The 13,789-nt window shown below is 41.5% G+C and overlaps 1 protein-coding gene across 3 annotated transcripts in view; it reads left to right on the top strand.

The window, feature by feature from the left end:
* Positions 1 to 13,789, top strand: part of LOC100541567 (multiple epidermal growth factor-like domains protein 6) — a 162,575-nt gene that overhangs the window by 107,741 nt on the left and 41,045 nt on the right. For all 3 annotated transcript variants that reach the window (XR_004160872.1, XM_010716953.3, XM_031555003.1), the window contains exons 6-8: positions 139 to 261; positions 8,927 to 9,049; positions 12,192 to 12,314. Coding sequence is in view for 2 of the 3 variants with exons in the window: in XM_010716953.3 (XP_010715255.2) it covers positions 139 to 261; positions 8,927 to 9,049; positions 12,192 to 12,314 (369 nt within the window). In the remaining variant the exon portion in view is untranslated. The remainder of the gene's footprint in view (positions 1 to 138; positions 262 to 8,926; positions 9,050 to 12,191; positions 12,315 to 13,789) is intronic.

Below are 13,789 nucleotides of genomic sequence, written 5' to 3'. Positions count from 1 at the left end.
AAAAAAAAAAAAAAAAAGAAAACAACATCACAGTTGGAGCATCATGGTTGCATTATGTCCAAGCTACATGCTTCTCCAGGAGAACTGAACTATGTCTCTGCTGTTTGGTAATTTCAGCCATCTCTCTTCCTCCTACAGATGTGGATGAGTGTGCAGAGGTGAATGGAGGCTGCCAGCAGGGCTGCATCAACACCCACGGCTCCTTCCACTGCCGCTGTCAGACAGGATACAGGCTGCACTCCGATGGTCGCACGTGCTTGAGTGAGTACATGCTGCAAGACATGGATATATGTTTTCTCCTATGTTCTTGTATAAGTGCAAGGTTTTGTAGACTTGGGCTTTTCTGCTGCAAATTCTTCTACTCTTTCTTGGTCTTTTTTCCTCTTTTTCCTTAAGAAACACAAACAGCAGATAGCAAGCTCTCTTGCAGTGCTGTTCTTCTGATCAATCAGTCCCAGAACAGATCTTGTGTATTTGGTGACAAAGGCAAAATAGACTGAATGGGCTGTGGATCCTGTGGGTTTCCCAGGTGGTTCCATGAGCAGAGGGAAACCATCAGCTCTGCTGAGAACTATGACAATGAAGGAGAATCTCTGACAGTGTTTTCCAGCGAGTGGAGGACCCAGAGCAGAAACTAAACTTGTGAATTATGAAGATATTTTTAGGAATGTGGTTTTATGAGCTGGTAGATGGGAAGGGAGACATAAAAGGCTAACAAAATACTGAAGTAGTGTCAAGTTTGCACACAGAGGTCTTCTCTCTTTTTTCACAAACTGCTTAAAAAAAAAACCTTTCCCAATGCCACTTCTCCTCAGTCTTTGCTGTACGTTTAATTTTTAAATATTTTTTAGGTAAATCAGTAACGCAAATTTGTCTGCTTTTCATTTTAGTTATTAGGCAAAATGAGAAGTATGCATGGGGTGGGCTGGAAACTCTTCTCCAAGGCATATCACAGGAATGTTTTCTTGTGCTAATCTTTTTAGCTCACACAGGAGGTTTCATGAATACGAATGAAGATGAGAGTTTGGATGTTCTGCTCTTGCTGCAGGTTGATAATGTGGGTGCTATGGATTTGTGTTAGCTTCTTGTTCCAACAGTAGTTCTGTCTCCTTTCTTCCATTCCTTCATTTAAATCTGTCTTAAAGGTTTACATCACTCCTGTTTGTCAGAAATATGTCTTAATCTGCTGCAGTCATGTTTGTAGTAGCTCTGTTACAAGTCATACTGAATTCCTCTTCCTTTGCTCAGTGAGCAAAACCCATGCTGTACTTCTCTATGGCACAAAAGGCAAGAAATGAAAGTCAGCAACAGAAGAAGTTGCAAAACAAACCAATTTGTTCACTTTATATCATATTGAAGATCTCTCCTCTTGATCAGAAGAATCCCATTCCAAAGCATCAAGGAGTAGAAAACAGTAGGAAGAGGGATTATATGGTCCTGGTGATGTAGAACAGTGGTCGTTTCTGTGTTTGTTGAAAAGATAAGCAGATCTGCCACTAGCAATAAATGTTTTGCTTCTTACATTTGGACTCTGAGCCCAGAAATGAGAGAGGCAGAGTTAATTCTGCATCTTGCTTAGAAAATCCTCGTATGTATATACATACTCTCATTGTATTGCATTTAAACAGTATAAAAGTCAACTTGTCAAGTTCTGCAAAAATAATTAAATATTCTGTCACTTCAGCAGAAGAAGTGAACGTAATTTGTTTGAATTTTGAAGCCTGATTTCAGGTAATTTGAGAAGAACAGTCAAGTGTAGTCAGACCACATCTGCAGAATCAATTCACTCACAGTTTTGTCATTGTTTTTGTACTGGAGTGAATTCCCTTGGTTGTGCTTAAATTCAGCCAAATATGTCATTCATTATTTCTTGTATTATCACAGCAATAAATTCACTGATGCACCCAGAACACAAAATGAACTCGTGTTCAGGCTGCAGTAATAGCATTTTTTTCAGGTTTGTTGGGTTTACTGCACACGAAGACTTTCAGCATTTTGGTAATGAACTGCAATTAAAAATATGGCCAAGTTTGAATCTTTTCTTTGCTCTCTCAGTTGGGTAGAGAATGCATGAGGAAGGACAAGGGTGTGAGAAATAAATTAATTTAAGGCAAAAGCAAAATGGCTCATATTTACATAGAAGCAGAAGTGTTTTCCTATGAATTACAAGAAAAGAGAGACATTCGTCTCTCTCTGATTGGATATGACCAGGTATGACAAAAAAGTGAAAGACAGGATGTTTGAATTGCTTTGCTCTCTCTGAATAGTCTAATTTTCAGCAGTGGTGGAGAGGGAATTTCATACTAAAAATGACTAATGTGGCTTAGGGGGAGAAGTGATAGAGAAGTGAACGATAAATACAAAAAGTAGAGATTGAGGGGATTAAATGAGTTTACCTTTATAACACCCATAGCCTTCTGTGAGCAATCTATAGCTGTTTGCTCTTGGCACCAATCATAAAGCTTAGTTTTATGGTTTCCTAGCTATGAACATTAACAGAAAGTGAGTTTTCATTTTGGGAATGTAAGCATTGAAAAGCAGTTATTAAAAATACTTAACACAATGTGCAACTCAATATCTCAGAAATTATCAAAGAGAAAGAGAAATAAATCCTGAGAGGAGAGACAGAAGGAAGTTACAGAGAGTTGCTATCATGGTAATGGATGTACACAATACCGAGCAGGGAATATTGAGTTCCATTTCAGCTATTTAGACAGGAAACGAAAATAAACGGATATAATAAACTCTCATGTGCTGGAGCACAAGACAGATGCTAGCTGACGAGGACAGGGAGAAGCATTTCATATAAACCATTTTACAGCCCTGGGATTTGGGCATGAACAGCTCGTGCTGCCCAGGTGCAGGTGGGGATGGGGCTGGCATGGCCTGCTGCTCCAGTTTCTACATTTTGAGCACTCATCTGATCAAGAGGTAAATGGAGCAGTGCACGTCTCCTTCAACCTCGTGCAGCTGAGCAGAACATCTAACATTTTCAACAGGACTCATAATAGCAAGAGTATCTGCTCAAAGAATACATTAGAGGATGTAACAGCCTCTCAATCATACAAAGAATAAAAAGGGTCTGCATTCTGGAAACGAGCTGTTTATTGGAGGTTATTATCTCTGCTACAGAAATTAGAAACAAGGATCCCTTTAGACAGGATTTCAGATGCACCCAGCTCAGATTTCTGATTTGCTCATTCTTTCCATTTTTGGAAATCCTACGTTTCAGGGAGCAGTGTGCCAAAATGACTTGACGGAGGCAGATTTTGATGCCTCAATGGCTTGGAATTCTCCCATACATAAGAAAGGGGATCTCTCTTCTTCTAAGATATTCAGCCCACATTTGAAGACTTGGAAACCTGGTATAGGCTACTTTATCATGAGGTTGCAGGGGAAACTACTGAAGTTCTTTGCAGCAAGTCCAGTCCTCCTGTTGCATCATCGTGTTTGGGACCCATCTGTCCCTGGGGCACCACCAGCATGATCCTCAAAGAGATCTGAAGAAATCTGTTTGTCATTTCTCCTTTTCTCATGAGAAACTTATGCTTATTCTCCAAGGCAGATAACTTCTAAAGTGGGTTACTATCTTAGAAGTAAACAGCATCCAAGAGCAAAATTCTTTCTTGTTGAATATTTTGATGATCTCTGATACTTTGTGTTGTGCCACAGTACACCTTTTACAATGCTCCTTTTCTCCTTTAGCATTTTGTCCCCCAAAATTTTGCTCAATACTCATTTTTAGTTATATGTGCCAGACTGAGCATTAGGCAATTAAAATAACCAAAGGTAACAGAGTCCATTTCTTCTGTTTGGTTGTCAGTGCCTTGACTATACTAATGTCACGAATTTAACTTCATTAAAGTTTAACCAGCTGGTGTCTGGGAAGCAGAGACTCAGACAGAAAACATATTTATTGCAACACCGGGCTGTGCTTTTGGATTGATGTGAATTCATTGTTTTCACTGGAATTTATTCTTGTTTGAACTCCAAGAAGAGAAAGCAGAACACAGGCTTTGGAGCCCAATTCATCTCTGGTGCCAGCTGTTATCTTTGATGTCTGCCTTGTGTAGGAAAGCTGTTGGGATGCAGTTTTGTGGAGGCTTTCACACACTGTGACTCTTAATAGGGGAAGTAACAAAGAAGATATCTGTACAAATCTATAACCTTTGTTTTACCACACAAGTAGAAGTACAGTATGTCTGGTTACATTCTTGTCATAATTTGTGTTGGTGAAAAACACAGGCAGAAAGAGGCTGCGTGCTCTGACTCCATCGTTACTATCTATCCTCTAGCAAGAGTTCCATGCTCAGGGTTTTTTACATTTTTTAGCATTATTTTAGGCAATAACATGTTGAGAAATGTATATTACAGGTCGAAGCTTGGCTTTTCTGCCATGCAGAAACTAATTGTCTGTTAATGGATAGCATAGGGTGAAATGCCTCCTACGGCCGCTTTTGTGGCTAACATTTTCTGAATATCTATGACAGATAACTGAATTTATACTAATATTAGTAATAGAAATGTCAAAGCTCTTTGCTGACATCAGTGGGTCCAGATTTTGATGCCTTCCATGGAGGACAAAATAGCCTTTCCAGCCACTGATGGAGAGCATAATACCTCCCTGCTGTTAGTATGGATAGATGCAGCCCTGCGCACGTACGTGTGAGCGTGTGTGCAGCACAATAACAGGTTCAGAGGACTGATCTTATTTTTATATGCAGTGAGCGGAGGTGTGGGTGTGTGCTAACATGTTTTGGCAGGAAGAGAAATGTTTCTCCAGAGGCTGGGGGTCTATGCTGAACAGAAAGAATATTAATTTGCCTGGGTGAAAGGAGAGGTATCTTCAGAGATGCTCAAGTCCACCTCCGTCCCTGTTGTTTATTCCATGTGTCTGTGCTACGGTTCTTCAGAGCCTGAAATGGGCGATGCCAGTGGGGCTGTTCTGTTTCCCCCTCCTTCCACCGACAGACCCTTGGGCCCTTTGCTGCCATCAGATCAAAGGGTGGCTGCACTTCAATCACATTTTCCTCTACTCACTGCCTTTGGCCAACATTGTGATGCCAGGCAGCCCTGTGCGTGCCAATGGAGTGACGCAGGGGATGGGATAGGTGCTGCAGTGAAAGCTTGGTGAGGATGTAGGAAGCACAGGACCGTGTGCATTCATCCCATTTCGTATAACTGATGATAAAAAGATGACTGTGTCAAGTTGCTGAAGTGTCAAGTTTGCCTTCTTTCACAATCACAAAACTTCTGCCCTCGTGGACTCCTGGCCACTCATTGCACTCATTCTGGCAGCAATGGCATAAGTGAAGAACAAGGTCACGTTTTAATCCCAACATTCATTGCCCATCAAGTTGTATATAGAGTTAGCCTCTCAATTTTCTACTACATGATGTCTTTTTTTACCTGATTTTGGCTTATCTTGCTCCTAATCACAGCCTGATTCATTCCTCCCCTTCAGGCTACAGAGCACTTGCAAGCAGAATAGCAATACTACATTTGAGTTTGATTGTTCCCTTTTTTTTTAACAAATCCATCGTTTTTAAATCAAACCTCCCCCGCATCACGACAAACTCACACACATGGCACCCTTGGATGTGCCAGAGAAAGATGGGTCCAAACTCGTGGATTTATTGTGCTAAAACTCCCATCACAAAAGTGCTTCCATATGGCTCTGCTTCTCCTCAGGGCTTTTCTACGCTGTGTACAAAGTGTGAGTAAATCCTGCCGTCAGCTCCCGTGGCATGCAGAGCTCTTGGCCCCGGGCTCTGGCCTGCGTGAGCTTCACCACCGGAATTCCTGAACAATGGCTGTGTCTGTGGGTCAGACCTGAGCTGGAGCCTGTTAGTAAACTGCATGCAAGGTGATGGGAATTGAAATGGAGAAGCACAGCCTTTCCAGAAGAGCAGCTGTGGGCAGAGGAAGGAAGATTTGTCTTGCAAGAGGAGCTTAGATGGCAAAATGAAGGCCGAGTGGGATGCTTTTCTCCCTTAAATGCCTTAAAGAGTAAAAACCCAGGGGAGAAAAGTGCTAGTTGAGCTGATGGACAAGGTTTTTATAGAACAAATGAGAATAAAGTGGCCGTGAGTGCATTGGGTTGGCATTTAGGGCTGTCATCCCAGGGCTGACACTGCAGCCAGGATCCTGAGAGGTAGCAGGGTGAAGCCTTCCCCACAGAGGCACGGCAGTGGGATGGAGTTGTGAAGAATCAGTGATGAGGTTGAAGCACCAGGTGTGTATGGATGGGATTTGTGGTAACACTGGTACTTCTGTAAAGGCACAGACTGTATGAGATCTCTGCTAGAGTGAGTTCTACGTTGGGCTATCCAGGAGTGATGAGGATTTTCTCCTGTGTAAAGTCACAGTTGCCACGAGCAAGTGGACTGTGACAAAAGCCAATTCTCTTTCTTTTGCTGTTGTAGAGTGCACAACCAATAGGACTGTAGAACTAGACCCTGTCCTTTGCAACCTGCAGTGGAGGTCTGGAAGGATTCCCAGCACAATACAACACACGCTTTCCCAAGAGCATTGTTGCTGACTCAAATCAGTGCCTTGGTGTGGCTTTTTCAGGTTGCCCAAGAATGTTGTGGATGCCCCATCCCTGGATGTATTCAAGGCCAGGCTGGATGTGGCTCTGGGCAGCCTGGTCTGGTGGTTGGTGACCCTGCACATAGCAGGGGAGTTGAAACTGGATGATCATTGTGGTCCTTTTCAACCCCAGTCATTCTATGATTCTATGATATGATTCTATGTCTCAGGACAGCCTGGAAACAGATCAGTTCTGGGATTGTTTGGGGTTTTCTTAGTCTTTGTTTTTTGAACACGGCATTTAACAGCTTGGAATAGAGTTTCATAGGATGTAGTCTGTTACCCAATAATGTTAACAAGTCAGACAATATGAGACAAATGCATAGAAGAAAGAACACTAATGAGATGTTTCTAGCTTTTCCTGAAACCTGCCCATGACAGCAAGGAACAGATATGTCAGAATGAAACAAAGGCAAGTAAAACAAGTCAATCTGTAGTTGCTTTATGTTCTGAAAATCTCTTTCCTTTACGAATTTTTATCTTGTCTAGGGACTTCCAAGGCTGCTATTTTTTATTCAAATTACTACATTTTACTACCATGTACCCTGTAATTTGTTGTTTGCTTGTAGTCATGTCACAGATTATTACAAGTCTTGCTCTATGCTGTAATCATTCTCAAATTAAAGCTTTAGATGCTCTGAAAACCTTTATAATATGTAGGTTTAACAGATGCTGTGCGATAGTGATTTCACTTAATTTATCCAAATAATAATAATAAAAAAGAATCAACAAATAATATTTCGTATCAGTCAGGGAACGAGTTCTTGCTTGAAGCTAAACCCTTTGTAGACAGGCAACTGTTTAACTGCAGAGCCAAGCTGTCAGCCTTGAAAGTGTCACATAAGATGAAGTGCTGCTGTCCCTTGAAAACCTATTTGCAACCTATCGTGCTGAAAGTCCAACAGAAAAATTCAGTTCTAAATCCTTAACTGTGATATTATTTTATGCTATCTTGTCAAATTCTCAGCCTGCACACTCGAGTGGCAGTGTTCTTGGGATGTCAGGAGGTGAAATGAGGAAATTTGAAGGTGTTCTGGGGCAGTGTCCTCTGTTGCCAACAGTGACATAAAATGTCACTGACTACACAGGTTAAAAAAGCAAAACTTACAGGACATGGGGGAAAAAAAATGCACCACCATATTTAAATGTATCTCTATAAAATAAAGGTCTTGTTCTTCCTGCCCCTTCTTCTTCATAACTACACATATATGCATGTGGGTAGCCAATGGAGCAAAGTCTGGAGGAAAATACTTTCAACTGATGTTGGCTTTCCTTCCCGGTTCCCCTCTAGAAGTTACCCTGAATAGAACTTGAGATGAAGAAGAAGTGAAGGAGAAGTCAGGCTGGAGGCAAGTGTGGAGTATTGGTCCAATGTTTCAAATCAGTCAGTAATTAGTAAGAAGTTAAAACTATGTTACAGCATGAATTGTAAGGAAATAGCCTTGATTTTTAAATGGTTTAGAATGCTGAAGGACACATCTTTCAGAAACATCCTACAAATTTGCCTGCATGCTGTTATTTACCAGCGTGTTGATGTAACTGAACTCCACACTGGAACACCAGCCTTGTGCAGAATATCAGATTTTTGTATGAAGACTCTGGCTCTTAACCCAAATCATTCTATCCAAGCAGTCCCAGTAGGACAGTTTGTGTATGGACAAAGTCTTTGTGCAAACACATCAGTTTGCTTCCAGCAGCCATGCACTCCAGAAATAAACACATTAACCACAGTGAAGTTTTTGAGGTGGAGACTTCTGCAGGCACTTTATAAATGTGTTTTTAAGTACTCATCACTTAGAACTGCTTATCCTTGAAATTGCATGTTATTGCTGAATAAGAGTGAAAAACCTTGATGTATAACATTAATGCCACATGTTAGATTGAAGGAGGTCTTCTGGTGCTCTTCAGCAGGTATTTTCTTTGGTGACTTCTACATACACATTATTCTTTGGCAAGCTTCACTGTTGAGTGTGCTTATGTGTTCAAATATTGGTGTACTAATTGCTATTGTTTAGAGCAACTCTTGAAGTCTACTCAGTTATGGTGAATTAAGGATAAAACGTACTCTCCCATCCTGCTTACAGAGAGTAATACAACCACAGCTTCCCTCATTTTATCGTGCTGCTGATCTATGGAAAATGCTGTCCAGGATCAGAGAAAATAGCAGACAGAAAAACAACGGATTTAACCATACACCAACTTGTGTCAGATATTTTTTCAGCCTAATCTTTCACAGTACCGTAATCTCAGCTGTTGGTTGCAGCGATGGCAGGTAAGACTGTTTTCAGGCACAGGCGTGACCTTTAAGCTGACAGTGTGCTCTAATTGGTTTCAGTGATAGACCCCTGCACAAGTGGGAATGGAGGATGCTCACAAATCTGTCAAAATGAGAGAGGAACTGCCAAATGCGAGTGTCACCCAGGGCATTATCTTTCTACAGACAAGAAGACCTGCTTAGGTAAGAAACTGTGGACTCTATCAGAAGGAAAGTATTGTTTGGTGCTCTGGCTTATTGGGCTTTGAATTAAAAAGTTCTAATTAATTAAGTTCTTTAGAGAGAGAGTGGTGAGGTGCTGAACAGCTGCCAGAGAGGCTGTGGATGCCCCGTCCATCCCTGGAGGTGTTCAAGGCCAGGTTGGATGGGGCCCTGGGCAATTTGGTCTAGCATTAAATGGGGAGGTTGGTGGCCCTGCCTGCGGCAGGGGGGTTGGAGATTCGTGATCCTTGAGGTCCCTTCCAACCTTGCCATTCTGTGATTCCGTGTAAAAGAAATATGTTGGAAAAGCAAGTACATGTTTTTTTGAAACAGCATTTCTCTTTGTGATACTTGCATCAGCCAGTAGTCATGGAGGGGCACCTTCATGATGGCAATTATTCCATGATCTCGTCAATCACTGTTTCTAGCAGTGGGATTTCTCAGTGCTGTAGTGTTACTCCTGTAGTGTCCCTTTAAAATAATGCCCCAGATACAGCTCCTGAGAAATTGGTTCAGGTAACACTTTGAACCAGGTCACCGAAAACCTATTTAGAATTCAAAGGGCTTTTTAGCTGGAGAACTGTTTCCATATTCATAAAGAAAGTACTGTGAAGAAAGAAATCACGAAGTCTACTTTTTCCAAAGAGAGGAGCTTAAAAAGTTGAATTCCAAAGTCCTGCATTTAGGCTGGGATTTTCAAAGGGATCTGAAGCATTTATGACCTGAAATGTGTGGGAATTAATAACCAGAATTGCTGCTTTTCTCTTCAATATGGTGCTTGGAAGCAAGAATTTGTCAGTTTAATGAAGCACAGAGCACCCATGGACTTCATGATGTGCAGATTTCTAACAGCCTTGTCAGGATCAGGGCATGCATTCAGACATTAATTTTAAACTCCTCTTTTTGAACACTTGGCCAAGATTGTACCAATACTGGACTCTTTGTGTTATCTCTATGGGTCTCTGTACAGGACGCTGGTTGCATGCAAAGTATTTTACTCAGCTGCCTGTAAATCCTTCCTTGGGGAGCACAGTGCACCTTGATGATCCCAGTCCTGTTGGGATGACTCGCATGTGTAAGGTTACTGAAAAGCATTTTCAACGCCAAAAAGCAGTTTCAAGTAGTGTAGCCTCTATGGTGATGATTAATCAGTGAAAACAGCAGTGAGTTTGATACTGGGGTCAGCATATTCCTCATTTTATCTTGAATAAACGTTGACAGTTCTGTTAATTTATGTATAAAATAAAGCACTAGATAACTAGCAATGTTATATTCCGGAACAAATTTTCTTTCTGACCTCATGGCAACAGTCATAAGTTATTAGGCATCATTTCGTAACATGAATATGCATATATACATGTTTCTCTTAGAAACTATTCCATATTCTTTGCCAAATTCAAGCTGGTATCTGACTCTCTGTAAAATGAGCTAGAAGAAAATCAGGGCAGGGAGGTGTCATGCTTTAGCTATTAGCTGTGTTTACCAGATACGAAGAAATGAGTACAGCATGGTAGCTGTGGGATGGCTCTCTAATTTTCTTTTTTTTTTCTATTTGAAAAGCATAATAAGAGGCAAGAACTTTTCCACATCTGCCGACATTTTTCTACTTGCAAATTGACATTTTATTACAGAATAAGGAGAAATAATCCATTTTATTCTAAACAGCAGCTGCACACATGGCCACTTCAGAGCAGCTGTCATTCATCCTGCAATCTTCATGGGTCAGTGTGTGGTGTTTGCATTGCCTGGGGTCTCTTTCTGCAAATAGGCTGATTGCATTCATAAAGCTACTTGTGTTCAAGTGCAGGAGTCTGTGAGCACGGGTCTGATTACTGCACATACGGAGTAGAGCTGTTAGAAAGCTGTTTTCTGGAGTAAAGAGCAAAGAGCTGCATTCTTGGCAGCCTCTCCTGGACATGAGGTGCTCTGTCCCAGGATCATTGCAGTGTATAATCTGCATTTTGCAAGTGCAATGTCAGAACCAAAGAAGGAGCAGGAGGTGGGTAGGCGTGTGCTGTGTCTGCGTGCAGGCTGGGGGTGTGCAGCTGTGCTACATGGCAGCACTATCTAGTGCAAATAAAGGTCCCTTCCCTTCCCTTCCCTTCCCTTCCCTTCCCTTCCCTTCCCACTGAGACTTTAGGAAGATATATGCCTTTAGAGGCATGTAACTCCCCGCATACAGCTCCTTGCCTTTTCTCTTTTCTCCTCTGATGAGAGGTGATTCCTCTCTGCAAAAGGAACTTCAGGATTTGTGGATGTGACAGAAAGGATTTGTCTCCATTGCACTTGCTGCCATTTAATCCAAATCATTTAAGACTCAGGAAATAATCAAATATTTCTCGTTCCACTAATTTGAATATAATGGCTGTGAGGACCTAGAGCTAATTTTAAGGTAGAAGGAGTTAGGACTTTTGTCTGAGTTCTTCACATGGCTTCTGTTACCGTTGCTCTTGTTAGAGGAAATACAGAGAAGTTATGTTGGTTGCTCCAAAAGTAATGCCTTCTATTTGTTACCATGGAAACTACAGCAGATGCAAAGAGCACAATTACACTGTTTAATAGAGCAAATTCTCAGCTACAAAACACTGTTTTTCTACATAGCCACCACCATGATGAACTGATTGAGATTCTTCTCGTTGCACAGTGTAACAGCTGTGCACAGCCATCTGGATCATGCTGCCACTGCTGAAACACACTGTCCACTGCCTCACTTTGCTTACATTCACCATTTGGTCTCCATAAATGTTCAACAAACATCGATGAATGTCAATGAGTGCCATATTCTCCGGGTGGAACATACCACCATCATCTACTTCTGGCATCATGAGCCAACATAATAAAATAGGAGGCATTACTTTCAGAGCAACCCTCATACATTGGCTGATACAGTAAATATGATGTCTGATGTAAAAATTCGTGCTGAGGGGCTCAAGGTCAGCACTGAGCAGAAAAAAATATTATTTTGGAGAATAATGCTGTGAGTTCAGTGTTCCTGGATCCATCAGATGCTGTCATTTGTAGACTCCCATCAAGATGCTCTTTCCACTGGACATTTGGAAACGCAGCCACGTGATCATAGGGCGATATTTTCTTTAATGTCTTTGCCTTTCTCTCTGCTTCCTAGACATTGACGAGTGTGCAGAAGGGAGAGCCAGGTGTGCTCATCGCTGTGTGAACACGCTGGGATCCTTCACCTGTGCCTGTAATCCCGGCTTCGAGCTGGGGGCTGATGGGAAGCAGTGCTACCGTAAGTGACAGCTTTACAGCTCTGCCTTTCAGGCTGCCTTATCTGCCAACTGCTATGCTTCATTTTTAATTCAGTTGGATTAACACTCCCAGCAAAATAAGTATATGCAAAAACTCAAGCTTAATATTATTTTCTTCATCTTCTGCTATTGCCATTTTTGCAGGTTGATACCTTCTTAAGCTTCTGTTCACCGACCTTAATTACTGCATTTCAAAGAGCAAATCTCCCTTTTGGTTTATCTTCAGAGCTTGGTGAATTCTATTCCAGCACCACCAAAATATTGCTGTTCTGTGAAATGTATTCATTTCTGCCCTCCCTCTCCCCATTTTCTTACATGCCTAGTCTGATACAGAAGAAAACCAACATGACATTCTGCTCGTCTTCATCTGCATAGGTTTACTTGTGTTTCTGCAGAGATTATTGACACTATTAAGTAGATGCTTAAAAAAGGGAAATAAAACAAGATTTAGAATGAAAAAAATATATATATTGGAACAGCTAAAATTTCCCAAGCTAAAATAAGTGAGCCCTGTTTTCTTCCCTACGCACACAGCAGGGTTTCCTAAGCTGCAGTGCCGTCCTTGAGCGAGGGATTGGCTTGTTGGTAGGTGATCCCTGCACTGTCCTTAAGGGTAAGATTAGGTTAATAAAAGAGATGGTGCGGGAGAGTTGGTGTTATTATGGACATAACATAAGCTCACTGAAATGCAGACAAAGGCATGATCTGTTTTAGCAGAGGTGGGCAGTGATCATTCAGTCCAATATTACAGTGCAGGAACTTTCAGCAGGATTTCTTTAGGAAAATACATGGTGTGCCAGAGAGTGAATGTGTACTTCAAGAATCTGCATGTAAGAAATATTTAATAAGGATGAAAAATCACTTTGAAATTATCAGTGTACATTGAAAGCAATATAATAACGTATAATATATGGTATTTTTACCTCGGTGTTCAGCAGGTCTCTGTGAATGGGGATTCTCTGTGCCTTGTGCACAAAGCTACGGAGCAAGCAATATAAACACAAACATTCTGCATATTTTTTGTGATCAGGATTATCACAGTGTTTGAGCAATTCAGAGTCTTTGTTTATTCTCTCATTTCCCCAGTGGCATAGGGAAATCCGTGTTTTACTAATGAACAACTAAGACAAAGTAAATGGCAAAGATAATGCATAAAGTCTGGGTTTGTAAATCCTGACTTAGCATACTGGACAGCAGCCTAGATTTCTTTTCCCTGATGCAAACAATCACACAATGGATTAGATGTAGCCTTCCATATATGTTCCCAAATTGATGCCCTCTTCCAGGTAAGCTGAAGGGAAAAATGGAGTAGGATCAGTGCCACCAGTGGAGATGTATCTACAAGGTGCAGAAGAGGGGAAATGCCATCCATCTGTGCCAGCTCTGCCAGTGTTGCTCTGAGCAGCATTTCTGGATGTACAACAGCTCCTTTAGGGGCATTGTTTCTCATCTCCCC

Source organism: Meleagris gallopavo, chromosome 11 (genome assembly GCF_000146605.3).
Source record: "Meleagris gallopavo isolate NT-WF06-2002-E0010 breed Aviagen turkey brand Nicholas breeding stock chromosome 11, Turkey_5.1, whole genome shotgun sequence".
In the NCBI taxonomy this organism is placed as follows: domain Eukaryota; kingdom Metazoa; phylum Chordata; class Aves; order Galliformes; family Phasianidae; genus Meleagris; species Meleagris gallopavo.
This window is presented reverse-complemented; position numbering and strand designations above follow the sequence as displayed.